This window comes from Artemia franciscana, chromosome 13 (assembly GCF_032884065.1).
Source record: "Artemia franciscana chromosome 13, ASM3288406v1, whole genome shotgun sequence".
Classification (NCBI taxonomy): Eukaryota; Metazoa; Arthropoda; class Branchiopoda; order Anostraca; family Artemiidae; genus Artemia; species Artemia franciscana.
Window position 1 is genome coordinate 38,345,371 of NC_088875.1, and position 21,507 is coordinate 38,366,877.

A 21,507-nucleotide genomic window follows, 5' to 3' on the forward strand; every position below is an offset into this window, starting at 1 on the left:
AGTTCATAAGGGTCATACAGGCATGTTCAGAGTGATTCATTCGGAAACTGAATGGAATATCATTACTTATATTTTTGAAAAGCAAGGAGACGAGAAGGCATAGCCTTCCCGAAAACTTTACTGTATACTGATAAAATTGAAATTGGAGGGTAATTTGCTGGATCATTTCTTTGTCCACCTTTGTGCAAAACAATAATCCAAGCACGCTTCAGAGCATCCGGGAAAACTCCCCATTCAAATGAAAGAACGACAAGTTTTGTTAGAGGCAAAACTATTGAAGGAAGAATAGATTTAACTACCTTAGTAAGAATAGAATCTAGCCCAGATGATGAAGAGTTTTACTAGCCATTAATAATTTTAGTGATTTCACTTATCGTTACTAGCTCTAGAAACACAGACTTAGGACAAGACTTCCTGAGGTACGTTCTAAAGTCAGGCTTAGGCCTAGACAAAGTAACTGTAGAAGGAATATTCTTACCAATACTATCGAAGAATGAAGTGAATGCCTCTTGGACATTAAAATCGTTCTCAGCAGCTTCATCACGCCCTCTATAATCTACTCTAATGCATTTTTTTTTAAATTGCTCTTGGCCAATTATAAGCAAAATCAGTGCAAATAAGGGAAATAACAACAACAGAAAATTGTGTTATTTCTCTTTTGGAAAGTAAGCTTGTTTCCCGAACAAGCCGTCTATAGCGTTCCTATTAGATGCTACTTGTTCTATGTACCTGTATAAAATAAATAGATCTAGCCCAATCTAAGAATCTAAATTTTTACTGAGTTGCCGTTGTATCTCCTTTTGCTTTCATGAAGTACCGAAAAAATTCTACTTAGGACTTATGTTGGAGAAGCACCAATATTCCATAAAATGGCTTATAGGTTATTTATTATCTTACTGTGCCGGCTTCGGGTCATATCTGCCTTCATCTTCTGATCTTCTTGGATTATTCTGAAACGCCAATGTATCATCTCTACACAGTTCCAGGCCCAGTGGCAGCAAGGATCGAGTCATAGGTCTCGTAGTACCAAGCCAAGATAAATCCACTGCGCCACCACAGGGAAATACTGGCATTGAGTAAGTATAATACAAAAAAAAATCTGCTCAACTAAGCAGTGGGAAAGTAAAAATAGCTTTGTATATTCCTTCCATGAGACGCCAATGTATCATCTCTACACAGTTCCAGGCCCAGTGGCAGCAAGGATCGAGTCATAGGTCTCGTAGTACCAAGCCAAGATAAATCCACTGCGCCACCACAGGGAAATACTGGGATTGAGTAAGTATAATACAAAAAAAAATCTGCTCAACTAAGCAGTGGGAAAGTAAAAATAGCTTTGTATATTCCTTCCACTAGAGCTAAAATGAGTTGATTTGCCCCAAGACGCTCAAGGTTACAGGACAAAGCAGCAAATTAAAAATCTTGATTGAACATTTGATAAGCAATAAAAAGTAAAAGGCCTTGGTGGAAAGTTTGGACCTTTACTTCTGGGATTTATCATCGTGACTGTATTCTAGAAAGTAATCTACCCAAGTGCATTTTTAAAATTGTTATTGGCCTATTAAACAAAACAAAAACAGTAAAAACAAAAAACAGAAGGTGATTATGTATTATACCGACCACAGTGTTGTTCTTGATCTGGTTAAAACTGGTTTATCTGTGTGCACTCGGAAATAAACTGCTTAGCGTGAGTGAGATTAACTACTATGCAGGTATATTTTATAAATAATTAATGTATAGAGTTGGTTAGGCTAAGTTAGGTATTTAACATAATGCGCACTGGGTGGTCTGTTTTTCATAATTCAAAGTCGTAGTTTCAAATAGTTTTGTTTTTAAAGTATTACAGTTTCATCATATGCTGGTATACTTCATTATGATTAACCTAACTTCTCTTCTTGAGTGTGGTCGGTATAATACAAAAGTAGGAAACAGAAAAGTAGAAGAAACCTGCAGAAAAAGAGAAAACTGAAAAACTGAGAAGTTGTTTTATTTCTCTTTTCTAAAAGCGGCTTGTTTCCAGGGCACGCCGTTTACGGCTTTCTTAGTAGATGGTAAGTAATGTTTCTTATTACTCTGAAAAATAAATAAATCTGGCCCTGACTAAAAATCTGAATTTTCACCGCACTGCCAGTTTAGTTAACTTTGTTTTATTACTGAGCTTCTTTTATCAGGTATATTTGATCATGTCTATATTCTAAATATCCAAAATTTAAAAACATATATTTAAATCGTGTATGCTTCAAGGATATATTTGGTCAGCATTCAAGTTGGAAACATTAGCGAAAGAACCTACACATTTACAAGATGCCAAAATAGTTCACCAGGTTAAAAATACTGAAAATAATTTATTTTCAAGGAATATTACCTTGGAAAAGATGAAGACAGAACAAATTGGAGAAGCATCATATTTGCTCTGGCTGTCATAGGCTCAGTGCTGATAGGAGTTCTCATTACTGTTCTAGCGTTGGGTCCTCTGGATGATGCTGCAGCTTGGTTCCACATACCATTAACTCTGGAAGATGCCATTTATCAAAAGAAATCCGTTGAGATGTTTCAAACAGGCAACGCTCTATTTATAGGTAATCTTTGTACTTACAATTTATTTTCCTAAGATTTACTATTATGGTTTATATTAAAGCAGGTCAGATTACTGCAAAATTATGTAATACCTAAAATGGTGGAAACTGGTACTTGTTTAAAGAAGTTAAGTCAGCAACGACAACTTACGTTTGACACTTCTATTTCTCTTAATAACCTACCATAAACGGCTGTATGCTTGTTTTTTCTTGTACTTTGAAATGTCAGGGAGGGTAATAAAGGCAGAATTATGGCACCAGTAGGAATAACAGCTTAAAGCAAACTAGCCTACTTGCCCTTCCATTACTTCCCCAAGGCTAAAATAAAGATTGATTGATTTTCAGTACCAAAAAAATTTCATTTTTAATAACAAATGTTGAAATTAATAGTATCAAGTATCTGTTTTCTTTGACATTATCCATATTTTTAGTGAAGTCGCACTACACTGTCGGTTCACTTATCCATCCTTTTCTATTTTGTATTTCTTGATTTATTTTTCTTACGATTGATTAATAAATTTTAGGATTATAATATCCGAGATCATTTCACACGATCAACACAAACAACAACACAATTTTTTCTTAAAATAGCTTTACCAAACTGCATGTAAAGCCTTGTTTTTGATTAAATAAAAAAAAAGTAAGGCCTTGTTTTTGTTTATTAAAAAAAAAAGTAAGGAGCGACATTAAAATTTAAAACGAACCGAAATTGCTCCGTGTATGGAAGGGGCCGTTCCTCCCTCAACGTCCCGCTCTTTATGCTAAAGTTTTACTCTTTCTCTCAATTCTACTTTATTAAACAGTAAATAACTTTAGCGTAAAGAGCGGGATGTTGAGGGAGAAACGGCCCCTTTCATACATGGAGTAATTTCTGTTTGTTTTAAATTTTAGTGTCGCTCCTTACTTTCAGTTAAAAAGAACTTTTTTTTTATTTAATTTCTCAACGTTTTTGAATTATGCATGTTTTAACAACAATAATGCATGTTTAATTTGTAATAACTTACAAATTGACACGTAACGAACTTCTATGTTCGTATATTTTTAATATGTATATGAGGGGGTTTGCCTCTTCAATAACACCTCGCTGTTTACACTAAAGCTTTAATTTTGTCCCATTTCTGTTTTCTGCAAATTCTGCAAAGATTCACCCCTGAATCACAAAGGTTGTAGAACAAATAGTTGAAACTACTAAAAATACTTTAACATAAAGAGCGAGGTATTTAGGAAGAGATGGACCCCCCCATATTCGTAATAATCTCTGTTCGTTTTAAGTTTTAATGCTGGTCCTTACTTTCAGTTGGGGAAACTTTTTCATAATTATTTTTTCATTGTTTTTCTAAAAATATGGCTAGAAAATCCTGCACCCCCTTCGTGGAATTTTTCTTCTCCCATGACATATTTATCCAAGGGAAGATCCTCCCACGTGGCCCCCTCCCCTCAACCCCCCTCCAACCAAAAAATCCCCCTGAAAAGGTCTGTACACTTACAAATAATCATTACTGTATGTAAACGCGGGTCAAAGTTTGTAACTTGCAGCCCCTCCCCTGGGGACTGTGGGGGAGTCAGTCAGCCCCAAAGAGATAGTTTAATTTCCAAAGATCAACTAACAAAAAGACCCACACGACAAATCAATGTCTCGAAAATTCTCTTATCTCCAGCCTCCATCCAAAAACACCTCCATTAAAAGCTCTCAAAAATACCTCTTAATATAGCTTTTCACTGTGTTTCGCAACACCAGTATACAAAAATATGAAGAACATACAATTAGATACGATAAAAACAAGAAGAAAATACGAATAGGTCTGGAGAATGATTTTTATACAGCCTTTTTCCCATGTCACTATTTTTTCCCATGAGCCCCCTTAACTCCCAAAGTAACCAATCAAGTTTTCAAAATGCCTTTTTCTCAGAATAGTCAAAAGGCGAAGTAAGTATGCCTTTGGGGATGAGGTGATCTGCCTATGTTCAGACATATTTTTCGCAGCATGTTTCTCTTAAATGGGAGATGAAGCTTTTTCGAAACAATTTGGCGTCCATTAGCCCTTAAATTGATTAGTTTTCGAAGACCTAGTAAAATTAAATAACAATAATAAATTGAGAAGCTCTTAATATTTGCAAATTTTACGAGCCACCCAAAATTCTCACTTAATTTTCTTCTTACAAAAGTGAGTCATAAAAGTTAATCAGAATTTAGAGACGAGAGTGTTTACACTCTCGTCTCTAAGACCTAATAAGTTAAAACCTAAAAACCTAATAAGTTAAAACCTAAAAACCTAATAAGTTAAAACCTAAAAACCTAATAAGTTAAAACCTAAAAACCTAATAAGTTAAAACCTAAAAACGTAATAAGTTAAAACCTAAAAACCTAATAAGTTAAAACTTAAAAACCTAATAAGTTAAAACCTAAAAACCTAATAAGTTAAAACCTAAAAACCTAATAAGTTAAAACCTAAAAACCTAATAAGTTAAAACCTAAAAACCTAATAAGTTAAAATCCAAAAACCTAATAAGTTAAAACCTAAAAACCTAATAAGTTAAAACCTAAAAACCTAATAAGTTATATTGAAGCTTCAGTTTATTTTATTGCACTTCATATTGGCTTTAAATAAAATTCTAACTTTAAAACCACATGTAATTCGTGTACAACCGTTTAAACGTTAAAAATTTTGAATGAGTAAAGTTGTTCAACCCGGGTTTAATTTAAACTACTAAATTTTCCTCAAGGATTAAAATTGAGCTTTATTTAAGTCCTTATTAGTACTTTCCAATAAAAGTTTATGAATATATTTTAAGTTATTGGTCTACTCGATACCAAAAAATTTGAGTTCAGAATTCGTTAACTATATTTTTGCTTTTCATCTGCTCAACTAAAAGCAATCGCAAGTTGCTGTTGGAAAATCTTCACAGACATCAATTTTATGCAATCAAGTTCACAAATTTGAACTTGATTGTTCACAATCAAGTTCATTGTTCACATTGTGAACATTGTTCACAATTGTTCACATGTTCACAAATTTGAACACTTGCTCAAATTGTAAAACTGAATTAGTAAAACTACTGCGGCAATAAAATTGAATTATGGTTACTTAAAGCAAAAGCTGGTAGCTTTTACCAATAATTTTTGAAATGTTTCTTCGTGGTTCGTGGAATTGGACTTTAAGAATTTGGTTTGGCCAGTGTCTTTACACAGTCATATAGGCTCCCATTCAAAAAAAAATTATTGGGATGCAATACTCCTTTTCAATGTGTTGTGTGGAACACCATGAAAAGAAAAAAGACCTAGTTAACCAAAAAAACAACAACAAAAAACAAAAAACAACGAGTTAGATTAACAAAGCTTAGAGTAGATCTAGGTCATTTATTGTCGTTGCGATAAATATCTTAATAGGCATAAACCAAGGGCAAAACAAGGATTTTTGTTCGGGGGGGGGGTCAACAAAAATTTATAAGCGCATTAAATTTTTGGCTTATATACATTTTTGCAACGTTTTTTCGAGCTGGACAAACATTTCGGGGGAGTTCAAACCTTGTAGCCTCCCTCCTCTTGGATACAGTGTAAAGCTTCTTGGAATGCATAAAACTTCTATAAAAAATATAAATAAATATAAGTTATATAAGTAAAATTCATAAATAAATCCATTAAATGTATATTTAAATCAAGCTCGGGGTATATAGATAAATCAAATTTGTATAAATTTTCTGTCTGAGAGGTGGAGACTACCTCTCTGAAAGGAAATCCTTGGAAAATTGCGCCCATGAAAGCTTCCACCAATAGAAGATTCTGAAGAGATTCTATCCAGCAGATTGAACCAAAAAGTGCAGTCAGAAGATTGCTCATAGGGATTTTGCTCTGATCTGCCATTACGTCCACGAAGTAGTGGACAAAGCCCATTAAAAACAGCAAGAATTAATATTCCATGCAAGCTGAGAATCTAAGACGTCCCCTCCCCACACTTAAATGTGCGCAGGCACTTTAATTTCTTTTATGCATGAGATGAAAATCATTAGGTGAATGCTATCGACGCTCAAGCTCACCCCTATCACTTCTAAACCAATACCAAAAATTTACGCTTGCACATGTCTTCGCTCAGTCTTGTTCAACTCTCAATCTCACATTCCAACTAACGTTTGAATTCAAATTGAAACCTTTTCACATTTTCCACACACTCACAGTCACAGAATCTTCAAAACAAGAGCTAAGAGCTCATATGGCACTTGTGACGAGGCGAGAAGAGCTAAGAGCCAAGAGATCATATGGTATGAGCTCTAACAAAATTCTATGAATCAATAGATTGATTTAAAAAGAAAAAAAGAGGCTTAATGCCGGTCAAGATTTAAAATAAGAGCTCTGAGTCACAAAGTCCTTCTAAATATCAAAATTCATTAAGATCCGATCACCCACTCGTAAGTTATAAATACCTAATTTTTTTCTAATTTTTCCTCTCCCTTTTGCCCCCCAGATGGTCGAATCTGGGAAAACGACTTTATCAAGTCAAATTGTGCAGCTCCCTGACACGCCTACTAATTTTCATCGCCCTAGCACGTCCAGAAGCACCGAACTCGCCAAATCACTGAACCCCTCCCCCCAACTCCCCCAAAGAGAGCGAATCCAGTACGATTCTGTCAATCACGTATCAAGGTCATTGGTTTATTCTATCCAGCAAGCTTCATCCCGATTCCTACACTCCAAGTGTTTTTCCAAGATTTCCCCCTCCAAATCCCCACAATGTCAAAAGATCTGGTCGGGATTTGAAATAAGAGCTCTGAGACATGAATTCCTTCTAAAAATCAAATTTCATTACGATCCGATCATTTATTCGTAAGATATAAATACTCCAATTTTCATGTTTTCCAAGAATTCCGGTTCCCCCCTCCAACTCCCCCGAATGTCACAGGATCTGGTCGGAATTTGAAATTAGAACTTTAAAGCACAAGATCCTTCTAAATATCAAATTTCATTAAGATCTGGTCACCCTTTCGTAAGTTACAAATACCTCAATTTTCAAAATTACCCCCCCCCCCCCCCAATTCCACCAAAGAGAGCAGATCCGGTCCAGTTATGTCAGTCACGTGTCTTAGACAGGTTTCTATTCTTCCCATCCAGTTTCATCCTGATCTCACCGCTTTAAGTATTTTCTAAGATTTCCGGTCCCCCCAACTGCCCGCCCCCCAATTACGCTTGATCCGGTTGAGATTTAAAATAAGATATCGGAGTTACGAGGTCCTTCTAAATATGAAGTTTCATGAAGATCCGATCACTCCTTCGTAAGTTAAAAATACGTCATTTTTCTTATTTTTCAGAATCACCCCCCCCCCCGCAATTGAGCGGATCCGTTCCAATTATGTAAATCACGTATGCAAGACTTCTGCTTATTTTTCCCAACCAAGTTTCATCCCGATCCCTCCAATCTAAGCGTTTCCCATCATTTTAGGTTTCCCCACCCCAAACTTCCCCCAATGTCACCAAATCCGGTCAGGATTTAAAATAAGAGCTTTGAGACACGATATCCTTCTAAAAATCAAATTTCATGGAGATCCAATCACCCGTTCGTAAGTTAAAAATACCTCATTTTTTCTAATTTTTCAGAATTAAACCCCCCCCCCAACTACCCCAAAGAGAGCGGATCCGTTCTGGTTATGTCAATCATGTATCTATGACTCGTGTTTTTTTTCGACCAAGTTTCATCCCGATCCCTCCACTCTAAGTGTTTTCAAATTTTTAGGTTTCTCCCTCCCAACCCCCCCCCCCCACCCAATGTCACCAGATCTGGTCGGGTTTAAAATAAGAGCTCTGAGCCACGATATCCTTCTAAATATCAAATTTCATTGAGATCCGATCACCCGTTCGTAAGTTAAAAATACCTCATTTTTTTCAGAAATAACCCCCCCCCCCAGCAACCCAAAAGAGAGCGGATCCGTTCCGTTTTTGCCAATCATCTATCTAGGACTTGTGTTTATTTTTCCCACCATGTTTCATCCCAATCCCTCCACTCTAAGTGTTTTCCAAGTTTTCGGTTTCCCCCTCCCAACTCCCCGCCCCCATCACCAGATCCGGTCGGGATTTAAAATAAGAGCTCTAAGACACGATATCCTTCTAAACATCAAATTTCATTGAGATCCGATCACCCGTTCGTAAGTTGAAAATACCTCATTTTTCTAATTTTTAAGAATTACTCCCCCCCCAACTACCCCAAAGAGAGCAAATCAGTTCCGATTATGTCAATCATGTATCTGGGACTTGCGCTTATTTTTCCCATCAAGTTTCATCCCGATCCCTCCACTCTAAGTGTTTTCCAAGATTTTAGGTTCCCCCCCCCCTCCAACTCCCCCCAATGTCATCAGACCCAGTCGGGATTTAAAATAAGAGCTCTGAGACATAATATCATTCCAAACATCAAATTTCATTAAGATCCACTCACCCGCTCATAAGTTAAAAATACTTCATTTTTTCTATTCTTTCCGAATTAACCGGCCCCCACTCCCCACCCCAGATAGTCAAATCGGAAAAACGACTATTTCTAATTTAATCTGGTCCGGTCCCTGATGCGCTTGTCAAATTTCATCGTCCTAGCTTACCTGGAAGTGCCTAAAGTAGCAAAACCGGGACTTTAGGTTTTCCCCCTCCAACTCCCCCCAATGTCATCAGATCCGGTCGGGATTTCAAATAAGAGCTCTGAAACAAAATATCATTCAAAACATCAAATTTCATTAAGATCCAATCACCCGCTGATAAGTTAAAAATACTTCATTTTTTCTGTTTTTTGCGAATTAACCGGGCCCCCACTCCCCCCCAGATGGTAAAATCGGGAAAACGACTATTTCTAATTTAATCTAGTTCGGTCATTGATACGCTTGCCAAATTTCATCGTCCTAGCTTACCTGGAAGTGCCTAAAGTAGCAAAACCGGGACCGACAGACAGACAGACCGACAGAATTGGCGACTGCTATATGTCACTTGGTTAATACCAAGTGCCATAAAAACATATGGCACAAAGAAGTGCATGTTTTATCTTGCCGTGCAACCGCGAATCTGGTCGTAAGGTGGCTTTAGCCTGCATAATCCAAGCATCTACAGAAACAGGTAGGCTTTCTTTAGTATGTCTTTGCCCTTCCTTTTCAATGTCATTTTCCCTTGAATTGGTAAAATTTGCTTCAACTCCTCCCCCCACCAACCCTAGGATTTTGATGAGATTGCGCCACTATGCAAGATATCAGATCAATTTCAGATGACTATTTTGCTCTGAATAGTCGCAAATGTCCAATAATTGTACCTCTGGGAATGACATAGCCCACACAAGTTCATTCATTATTTTACGAAAATCACTGTTTTCTCATTAGGAATTAAGCTTCACAAAACGATTTTTCGTCCATTAATCCAGAAATAGTTTAATTTCCAAAGATCAACTAACAAAAAGACCCACACGACAAATCAATTTCTCGAAAATTCTCTTATCTCCAACCTCCATCCAAAAACACCTCCATTAAAAGCTCTCAAAAATACCTCTTAATATAGCTTTTCACTGTGTTTCGCAACACCAATATACAAAATATGAAGAACATAAAATTAGATACGATAAAAACAAGAAGAAAATACGAATAGGTCTGGAGAATGATTTTTATACAGCCTTTTTCCCATGTCACTATTTTTTCCCATGAGCCCCCTTAACTCCCAAAGTAACCAATCAAGTTTTCAAAATGCCTTTTTCTCAGAATAGTCAAAAGGCGAAGTAAGTATGCCTTTGGGGATGAGGGGATCTGCCTATGTTCAGACATATTTTTCGCAGCATGTTTCTCCTAAATGGGAGATGAAGCTTTTTCGAAACAATTTGACGTCCATTAGCCCTTAAATTGATTAGTTTTCGAAGACCTAATAAAATTAGATAACAATAATAAATTGAGAAGCTCTTAATATTTGCAAATTTTACGAGCCACCCAAAATTCTCACTTAATTTTCTTCTTACAAAAGTGAGTCATAAAAGTTAATCAGAATTTAGAGACGAGAGTGTTTACACTCTCGTCTCTAAAACCTAATAAGTTAAAACCTAAAAACCTAATAAGTTAAAACCTAAAAACCTAATAAGTTAAAACCTAAAAACATAATAAGTTAAAACCTAAAAACCTAATAAGTTAAAACCTAAAAACGTAATAAGTTAAAACCTAATAAGTTAAAACTTAAAAACCTAATAAGTTAAAACCTAAAAACCTAATAAGTCAAAACCTAAAAACCTAATAAGTTAAAACCTAAAAACCTAATAAGTTAAAACCTAAAAATCTAATAAGTTAAAATCCAAAAACCTAATAAGTTAAAACCTAAAAACCTAATAAGTTAAAACCTAAAAACCTAATAAGTTATATTGAAGCTTCAGTTTATTTTATTGCACTTCATATTGGCTTTAAATAAAATTCTAACTTTAAAACCACATGTAATTCGTGTACAACCGTTTAAACGTTAAAAATTTTGAACGAGTAAAGTTGTTCAACCCGAGTTTAATTTAAACTACTAAATTTTCCTCAAGGATCGAAATTGAGCTTTATTTAAGTCCTTATTAGTACTTTCCAATAAAAGTTTATGAATATATTTTAAGTTATTGGTCTACTCGATACTAAAAAATTTGAGTTCAGAATTCGTTAACTATATTTTTGCTTTTCATCTGCTCAACTAAAAGCAATCGCAAGTTGCTGTTGGAAAATCTTCACAGACATCAATTTTATGCAATCAAGTTCACAAATTTGAACTTGATTGTTCACAATCAAGTTCATTGTTCTCATTATGAACATTGTTCACAATTTTTCACATGTTCACAAATTTGAACACTTGCTCAAATTGTAAAACTGAATTAGTAAAACTACTGCGGCAATAAAATTGAATTATGGTTGCTTAAAGCAAAAGCTGGTAGCTTTTACCAATAATTTTGAAATGTTTCTTCGTGGTTCGTGGAATTGGACTTTAAGAATTTGGTTTGGCCAGTGTCTTTACACAGTCATATAGGCTCCCATTCACAAAAAATTTATTGAGATGCAATACTCCTTTTCAATGTGTTGTGTGGAACACCATGAAAAGAAAAAAGACCTAGTTAACCAAAAAAACCACAACAAAAAACAAAAAACAACGAGTTAGATTAACAAAGCTTAGAGTAGATCTAGGTCATTTATTGTCGTTGCGATAAATATCTTAATAGGAATAAACCAAGGGCAAAACAAGGATTTTTGTTCGGGGGGGGGGGGGTCAACACAAATTTATAAGCGCATTAAATTTTTGGCTTATATACATTTTTGCAACGTTTTTTCGAGCTGGACAAACATTTCGGGGGAGTTCAAACCTTGTAGCCTCCCTCCTCTTGGATACAGTGTAAAGCTTCTTGGAATGCATAAAACTTCTATAAAAAATATAAATAAATATAAGTTATATAAGTAAAATTCATGAATAAACCATTAAATATATATTTAAATCAAGCTCGGGGTATATAGATAAATCAAATTGTATAAATTTTCTGTCTGAGAGGTGGAGACTACCTCCTGAAAGGAAATCCTTGGAAAATTGCGCCCATGAAAGCTTCCACCAATAGAAGATTCTGAAGAGATTCTATCCAGCAGATTGAACCAAAAAGTGCAGTCAGAAGATTGCTCACAGGGATTTTGCTCTGATTTGCCATTACGTCCACGAAGTAGAGGACAAAGCTCATTAAAAGCAGCAAGGATTAATATTCCATGCAAGCTGAGAATCTAAGGCGTCCCCTCCCCACACCCAAATGTGCGCAGGCACTTTAATTTCTTTTATGCATGAGATGAAAATCATTAGGTGAATGCTATCGACGCTCAAGCTCACCCCTATCACTTCTAAACCAATACCAAAAATTCACGCTTGCACATGTCTTCGCTCAGTCTTGTTCAACTCTCAATCTCACATTCCAACTAACGTTTGAATTCAAATTGAAACCTTTTCACATTTTCCACACACTCACAGTCACAGAATCTTCAAAACAAGAGCTAAGACCTCATATGGCACTTGTGACGAGGCGAGAAGAGCTAAGAGCCAAGAGATCATATGGTATGAGCTCTAACAAAATTCTATGAATCAATAGATTGATTTAAAAAGGAAAATAAGAGGCTTAATGCCGGTCAAGATTTAAATAAGAGCTCTGAGTCACAAAGTCCTTCTAAATATCAAAATTCATTAAGATCCGATCACCCACTCGTAAGTTATAAATACCTAATTTTTTCTAATTTTTCCTCTCCCTTTTGCCCCCCAGATGGTCGAATCAGGGAAAACGACTTTATCAAGTCAAATTGTGCAGCTCCCTGACACGCCTACTAATTTCATCGCCCTAGCACGTCCAGAAGCACCGAACTCGCCAAATCACTGAACCCCTCCCCCCAACTCCCCCAAAGAGAGCGAATCCAGTACGATTCTGTCAATCACGTATCAAGGACATTGGTTTATTCTATCCACCAAGCTTCATCCCGATTCTACACTCCAAGTGTTTTTCCAAGATTTCCCCCTCCAAATCCCCACAATGTCAAAAGATCTGGTCGGGATTTGAAATAAGAGCTCTGAGACATGAATTCCTTCTAAAAATCAAATTTCATTACGATCCGATCATCTATTCGTAAGATATAAATACTTCAATTTTCATGTTTTCCAAGAATTCCGGTTCCCCCTCCAACTCCCCCGAATGTCACAGGATCAGGTCGGAATTTGAAATTTGAGCTTTAAAGCACAAGATCCTTCTAAATATCAAATTTCATTAAGATCTGGTCACCCTTTCGTAAGTTACAAATACCTCAATTTTCAAAATTACCCCCCCCCCAATTCCACCAAAGAGAGCAGATCCGGTTCAGTTATGTCAGTCGCGTATCTTAGACAGGTTTCTATTCTTTCCATCCAGTTTCATCCTGATCTCACCGCTTTAAGTATTTTCTAAGATTTCCGGTCCCCCAACTGCCCCGCCCCCCAATGACGCTTGATCCGGTTGAGATTTAAAATAAGATATCGGAGTTACGAGGTCCTTCTAAATATGAAGTTTCATGAAGATCCGATCACTCCTTCGTAAGTTAAAGATACATCACTTTTCTTATTTTTTAGAATTACCCCCCCCCCCGCAATTGAGCGGATCCGTTCCAATTATGTAAATCACGTATGCAAGACTTCTGGTTATTTTTCCAACCAAGTTTTATCCCAATCCCTCCAATCTAAGCGTTTCCCATCATTTTAGGTTTCCTCACCCCAAACTTCCCCCAATATCACCAAATCCGGTCAGGATTTAAAATAAGAGCTTTGAGACACGATATACTTCTAAAAATCACATTTCATGGAGATCCAATTACCCGTTCGTAAGTTAAAAATACCTCATTTTTTCTAATTTTTCAGAATTAACCCCCCCCCCAACTACCCAAAGAGAGCGGATCCATTCTGGTTATGTCAATCATGTATCTATGACTCGTGTTTTTTTTTCGACCAAGTTTCATCCCGATCCCTCCACTCTAAGTGTTTTCCAATTTTTAGGTTTCTCCCTCCCAACCCCCCACCCAATGTCACCAGATCTGGTCGGATTTAAAATAAGAGCTCTGAGCCACGATATCCTTCTAAATATCAAATTTCATTGAGATCCGATCACCCGTTCGTAAGTTAAGAATACCTCATTTTTTTTCAGAAATACCCCCCCCCCAACAACCCAAAAGAGAGCGGATCCATTCCGTTTATGTCAATCATCTATCTAGGACTTGTGTTTATTTTTCCACCATGTTTCATCCCGATCCCTCCACTCTAAGTGTTTTCCAAGTTTTCGGTTTCCCCCTCCCAACTCCCCGCCCCCATCACCAGATCCGGTCGGGATTTAAAATAAGAGCTCTAAGACACGATATCGTTCTAAACATCAAATTTCATTGAGATCCGATCACCCGTTCGTAAGTTGAAAATACCTCATTTTTCTAATTTTTAAGAATTACTCCCCCTCGAACTACCCAAAGAGAGCAAATCAGTTCCGATTATGTCAATCATGTATCTGGGGCTTGCGCTTATTTTTCCATCAAGTTTCATCCCGATCCCTCCACTCTAAGTGTTTTCCAAGATTTTAGGTTCCCCCCCCCCTCCAACTCCCCCCAATGTCATCAGACCCAGTCGGGATTTAAAATAAGAGCTCTGAGACACAATATCATTCCAAACATCAAATTTCATTAAGATCCAATCACCCGCTCATAAGTTAAAAATACTTCATTTTTTCTATTTTCTCCGAATTAACCGGCCCCCCACTCCCCCCCCCCAGATAGTCAAATCGGAAAAACGACTATTTCTAATTTAATCTGGTCCGGTCCCTGATGAGTTTGTCAAATTTCATCGTCCTAGCTTACCTGGAAGTGCCTAAAGTAGCAAAACCGGGACTTTAGGTTTTCCCCCTCCAACTCCCCCCATGTCATCAGATCCGGTCGGGATTTAAAATAAGAGCTCTGAAAAATAATATCATTCCAAACATCAAATTTCATTAAGATCCAATCACCCGCTGATAAGTTAAAATACTTCATTTTTTCTGTTTTTTGCGAATTAACCGGCCCCCACTCCCCCCCCCCCCAGATGGTCAAATTTGAAAACGACTATTTCTAATTTAATCTAGTCCGGTCACTGATACGCTTGCCAAATTTCATCGTCCTAGCTTACCTGGAAGTGCCTAAAGTAGCAAAACCGGGACCAACAGACAGACAGACCGACAGACAGACCGACAGAATTGGCGACTGCTATATGTCACTTGGTTAATACCAAGTGCCATAAAACATATGGCACAAAGGAGTGCATGTTATATCTTGCCGTGCAATCGCGAATCTGGTCGTAAGGTGGCTTCAAAGATTGTGAGCTAGCAAGACTATAAGAAATAATTGTCTGAATTTTAAGGATTCAAACAAGGTCAAATATACCTACAAAAAAATATGAGGCTCTTGGGTCTTCGAGTCCTGTTTAATAGAGCTTTATATTTCAATATTAGCCTCAGATTTGCAATCAGCAATTCAAGAGATTCTTGTAAACAAATTTTGAAAGAAATCAAACACCGTTTCTAAAGCAATTAGTATGTGAATTAAGAAAGATTTGTTGCTTCCTTTAAAATGCACATCTGCACTGCATATTAGATCTCATAATAGTTTGGTGAGAGAGAGAGAGAGAGAGAGAGAGAGAGAGAGAGAGAGAGAGAGAGAGAGAGAGAGAGAGAGAGAGAGAGAGAGAGAAGTTTACTAATATTAAATAGAAGACAATACAAAATACAATTCAAAATCGAATTACAATTCACATAATTACCCTCGAAAGGCTCCGTGGCCAGGGATACAATGGGGATAAGAAAAAAAATTATTATACAGGAAATAAATTCAATATAGTCAATCACATATAGCAGTTTACAGGCAATATATTTTTGGGGGATACAATATAAGGAACAACTAAAAGGATAAAAAAAGAAGAAAAAAAAACATAGAGAACATACCTGAGGCCTGGGAGCAAAGTGCAGAGAGGAAAACCACACACCACTAACAAAACACAGGGGCCATCAACTTCTCAGAGGAAAAAAAATAATCTATTTGATTCTGTAGGGGTAGGCGGAATGTGGATATTATTTGAAGAACGAAGGCTATATGGAGCAGAACCAGAAATAAACATAGGAGTTTTCCGAAGAGATTTTGGAAGAATGCCATGAAGTTGATCAAAGACAAAAGAAGCACAAGAAATAATGTAAATGGACTGTAGATTTAAGAGCTGTGTTGGTGAAGAACGGTTGGTGTCCATAACCAGACGCCAGGCTTTATTATACATGACGGAAAGTGACCACAGCGTAGACGGAAAAGTAGACATCCATACAATAGGGGCAATAAGAAACATATGACTGGACAAGACAGAAAAAAAGAAGTTTCAGAATAGATCCAGGAAATGTGTATCTAAGTTTTCGAATGATACCGAAACTCCGTGAGACCTTAACCCTAATCATGGCTACATGGTTCCTGAATGAAAGGTTATCATCAAGCAGGATACCAAGAAACCGGACCACCCGATTCTCTGGTCTACACAAGGAGCCTTGTGACACCTGAAGGTCTGTAAGCTGAGGGAAAGCTACACGAATTCGATAAAAAATAAGAAAATGGGATTTACCAACATTCTAGACCAAGTAATTGGCATTAAATCATGACATAACTCTCTCAAATAATGCCACAAGGTTAGACTTGATATCACATTCCGTCTGCCCAAGGGTCCCAAGAGTGGTATCATCAGCAAAAGCAACAAGAAAATCTTCATTAGAAGAAGCATTGGAACACGAATGAGCATCAGGCTGACACAGCTTGAAACATATCAGAGGCCTGGTGTTTTTAACAGCCGAAATCAGATCATTAACATAAATCAAAAATAAAATGGGACCAAGAACGGATCTCTGCGGGACGCCATAATATACTTCAGAAGGGCTCCGGAAAAGCAGATCAATTGAACTAAGCCTACCAGAAAGATATGAATAAAACCAAGAATAAGCGTTTGATCTTATACCAATATGTGATAGTTTCCAAAGAAAAATCCGATGAGTCAAGGAATCAAAAGCTTTACGAACATCCAAAAATAAAGCTCCCGGGATATGACCAGAATCTATTGCCGAATGAATGAAATTCGATAAAGCTGCGCAAGCATGCTCCGTAGAGTGACTCGCTCGGAATCCAAACTGGAAATCATGCAAAAAATCCTTTGCATCCAGAAAACTAAGAAGCCTGGATAGCATAGCCTTCTCAAAAATTTTGCTGAAAACAGATAGGAGAGAAATTGGCCTATAATTAGCAGGATCACTTCGAGAACCATCTTTATAGAGTACTGTAACCTTAGCTCGCTTGAGAGATTCAGAAAAAATACCTTTCTCGAAAGACAGATTGACGAGCTTAGTCAGTGGTGACAGAATAGCAGGCAAAATGACACGGATAACCCTTGTAGGAATTTTGTCCGGTCCTGAAGAGGATGATCCTTTAAGAGCATTCACGCTACGAGCTACCTCAAATTCAGAAACATAATTCAAGACCATCGACTTCAAACATGAGGGTCCAAGAAAGGCTCTGAAATCGCAACGAGAAGTTGCAGAGCTTGCAGAGGAAGCAGTTACCTTTCCTATATTAGTAAAATAAGAGGTAAGCTCTAGCTGAACATCTACATCTCCTTGGACGGCTTTACCGTCGATTTTCAGCATTGATGGAACTGAAGGCAGAGGGGGAGTAGGTCTTAGAACTGAATTAATTAAATACCATGTCTTCCTTACATCCTTCCCACATTCAGAAAATCTCCTATGATAATACTGAGACTTTGCCTTCCGAGAAAGAGAATTAAATATATTCCTATAGGCCTTGAATCGTTCGTGATGAGCTAAAGATGATGAAGCCTTGTAAAGCTTCCACAAATAATTTTTCCTTTTTCAGCTTTTATGGAGACCTGGAGTCATCCATGGATTCAGTGGTGCTATCCTTTTCGAAGTATGGGGCGCTGGACCCTGATTGCAAATTTCCAGGATTCCTTCTTTAACTAAATCATAAAAGGAATCAAAAGAGTGGTTAAAATCTGAATCAGAAACCAAACTACCCCATGGTACATCAGCCAGACGAGAATTAAGTAGACTAAGCTCAGTATCACCATAACGGAAAAATGGGAGATTAGATGGTAATGCTATACGCTGCTTGATCAGCACTCTTATATCGGGAAATAGCGGTAAAATGATCAGAAATATCACTAACCAGCGCCAAATTATCTTAAACATCTAGTGAGGAAAAAATATTATCGATAAGAGACGCTTGTGTTTCTGTAGCTCGGGTTGGTATACAAACTGAAGGCAGAGTTCCCGAAGAGAGCATCATTGATAAAATTTCAATAGTTGAAGCATAATTTTGATCCAGCAGGTTGGGGTTAAAATCACCCATAAGGATTAGTTCACAGGGATGTTTTTGTACTGAGTCCAAAACTTCTTCCAGCATTTTCAAAAACGAAGGAATAGATCCACTGGGGGACCTATAAACCAAACCCACAACTAAATACTTACACATTGATTTAATATCAATAAATAGGGATTCAAAGATTCCTGCCTTATTTCTGCTCAAATCATTTCGGACATTATATGCAAGACGATCAGCAATATAAAGCATAAGACCACCTCTCGCCATCTGTTTCCTATTCAGTCTCTCCATCGTATATCCTGCAATAACATCAGGAGTTCCATCACTAACGATCCGTTTCAGCTCATTCAAAGACGAGCAGAGTCCCTGAATGTTAAGATGAAACACAGAGAAAATATCATCTCGTTTAGAAGAGGCAGAACTATTTAATTGCGAAACATACTTACTTTTAAAAGCCGAATCAGAATCATTATTCATCTGATTTCTATAATGTTTGGAATATCTAAAGGATTATTTTGTAAATCAAGTAAACGATCCCTCAAAGAGTTGATACCAGCCTGGCCACTACTCATGGTGGATGGCAGTTTCGCCCCACGACCAAGCCCACCAGACCACAGGTATAAGAAAAAAATATAAGGAAAGAAGGGTAAAAAATAATATAATTAAGTTATGGATAAATAATGATAATAAAATCAAGGTAAGAATAAATAAGAAAAAACAGGGAGAGAGAAGAAAAAAGAAACAAGGAAAAACTAAGAACTCCTCCCCCATGCCTCTCCCATTGAAAAGTAAAAGCACTAAAACTCACAGTAAATGGGTTTGTTCTAATACTATACTGTTGGTGCAAAAAAAAAAAAAAACTGATAGCAATAAATTAAAAACGACACAATATTTGTTGTAGCAGAAGATACCATTATATAAGTCACTATTACTATTTTTATTGCAGCGGACCAAACTAACTCAACAAATAATTCAAGCAATACCTTTTTTCTTATAAAAACACAAAAAGTGTCCGGGCTTCCACAAACTCACTAAACAAAAAAGAAAAAAGATTATTCAGTCATGTAATCCAGTCCATAGAATTGCCCCGGCCATGTCCTTGCCTTCGCTGCCGTTGCGTTTGAAACAGGCTACTAATATCTGGTGGGATTTCATCAAACAAAAACATTTCCACTGCCCCTACCTTAAGGCGACGAATACATAGAGATGGTGGTATGGATCTCGCAATCCAAGTTTCAAAACCTGTTTTTTTCACGAATACTGGTTCGGATAGCTAAAAGTTTTTTCGAACATCTGGAACAGACGAGGGAAAATCATCGGATAGAAAAACATTCTGATTGCCCATGGTAGTTTTTCCACGAAGATTTCGAGCCTGTTTTAGAACTGCCACTTTCAGCTCCCTGTTCTCCATGATAACCTTTATCAGCTTTTTTTCAGGCTTAACATCAGCTATCGTGTATTTGGGTACCTTATGTATTCCAAGGCATGACGAAATTATACTACCGAACGTCGCCTTAGCGTTTACAGTATCAATCGCTGTCACGTTCCATACTAGAATATTTTTATCAGTTTCTTTACTTTCCAGCTTCATCATTGTATGCCTTAGGCTAGATAACTGCGATTTCAGTAAAGAATTTTCATCAACTAGCACAGAAATGTGCTAGAGGACAATAAATGTTCTAGAAATGTCTTAGAAATCCTTTGATCTAATCCTTTAAAATTAACATTCAGCTCATTTAACGTAGTTGAACTTTCTTTAACAGTCTGTAAAACTAGACTCAAACTATCAGCTAGTGATTTCAATGAGATTCCTTCCATAGGACTGGATGTGAGAAAAAACTCGTCAAATTTTTTCTTCTTCCTCTTTTCTCCCATTATACAAAATAGTAATTCAACTCCGAGAAAAAATAGACTGTAGAAATATACTACCACATAAAACTCCTTTTCTTACTTACTTTGCGTAATATTAGCATCTGAATCCATCCAAAAAAAAAATTAAAAAAAAAAAGTTTTTTTAACTGAACGTAAGGAGCGACATTAAAACTTAAAACGAACAGAAATTACTTCGTATATGAAAGGGGCTGCTTTCCTCATCAACGCTCCGTTCTTTACGCTAAAGTTTGACTCTTTCTCTCATCTCTTGTTTTTAAAACAGTAAAAAACTTTAGCGTAAAGAGTGGGGCGTTGATGAGGAAGCAGCCCCTTTCATATACGAAGTAATTTCTGTTCGTTTTAAGTTTTAATGACGCTTCTTACTTTCAGTTGAAAAAATTTGTTTTTTTTTAATTTCTGAATGTTTTTGAATTTATGCATCTTTTGATTTTGGCTCTCCGCAGAGGAATAGCTAAAACGAAATTTGCATATTTTTTTTTTTGCTAAATGGCTTTCTCATAATTTTGATCGAATGATTTTGAGAAAAAAAGAGCAGGGGAGGAAACCTAGTTGCCCTCCGATTTTTTGGTTAATTAAAAAGGCAACTAGAACTTTTAATTTTTACGAATCTTTTTATTAGTAAAAGATATACGTAACTTATAAATTAACTTACGTAAAAAAACTTTTGTATTCTCATTTTCTTATTACATATATGAGGGGGTTCGCCCCCTCGTCAGTACCTCGCTCTTTACACTAAAGCTTAAATGTTGTCCCAATTCATTAAGAATGACCCCTGAATCACGAAAGCCGAAGAGTAAATAGTTGAAATTACTAAAAATAATTTAGCGTAAAGAGCGAGGTATTAGGAGGAGGCGAGCCCCTCATATGGGTAATAATTTCTGTTCGTTTTAAGTTTTAATGCTGCTCCTTACTTCCAGCTGAAAAAATTTTCCATATTTATTTTTTTATTTTTGTTTTTTAATAATGCTAGTAAATCCTACGCTCCCTTCATGGAAATTTTCTTCCCCCATGACAAATTCCTCGATGGAAAGTTCCCCCAGCATATCTCCCTCTTCTTAACCTCTCCCCTCAACCAAAAAATTCTTCTGAAAACGCCTGTACACTTCCCAATAACCATTGCTATATGTAAGCACTGGTCAAAGTTTGTAACTTGTAG

At 36.7% G+C, this 21,507-nt stretch overlaps 1 protein-coding gene across 1 annotated transcript in view; it reads left to right on the forward strand.

Annotated features, from left to right (window-relative positions):
- Positions 1-21,507, forward strand: part of LOC136034903 (prolyl endopeptidase FAP-like) — a 129,054-nt gene that overhangs the window by 8,569 nt on the left and 98,978 nt on the right. Inside the window, exon 2 of the mRNA XM_065716400.1 lies at positions 2,354-2,576. Within this exon, the coding sequence (XP_065572472.1) occupies positions 2,354-2,576 (223 nt within the window). The remainder of the gene's footprint in view (positions 1-2,353; positions 2,577-21,507) is intronic.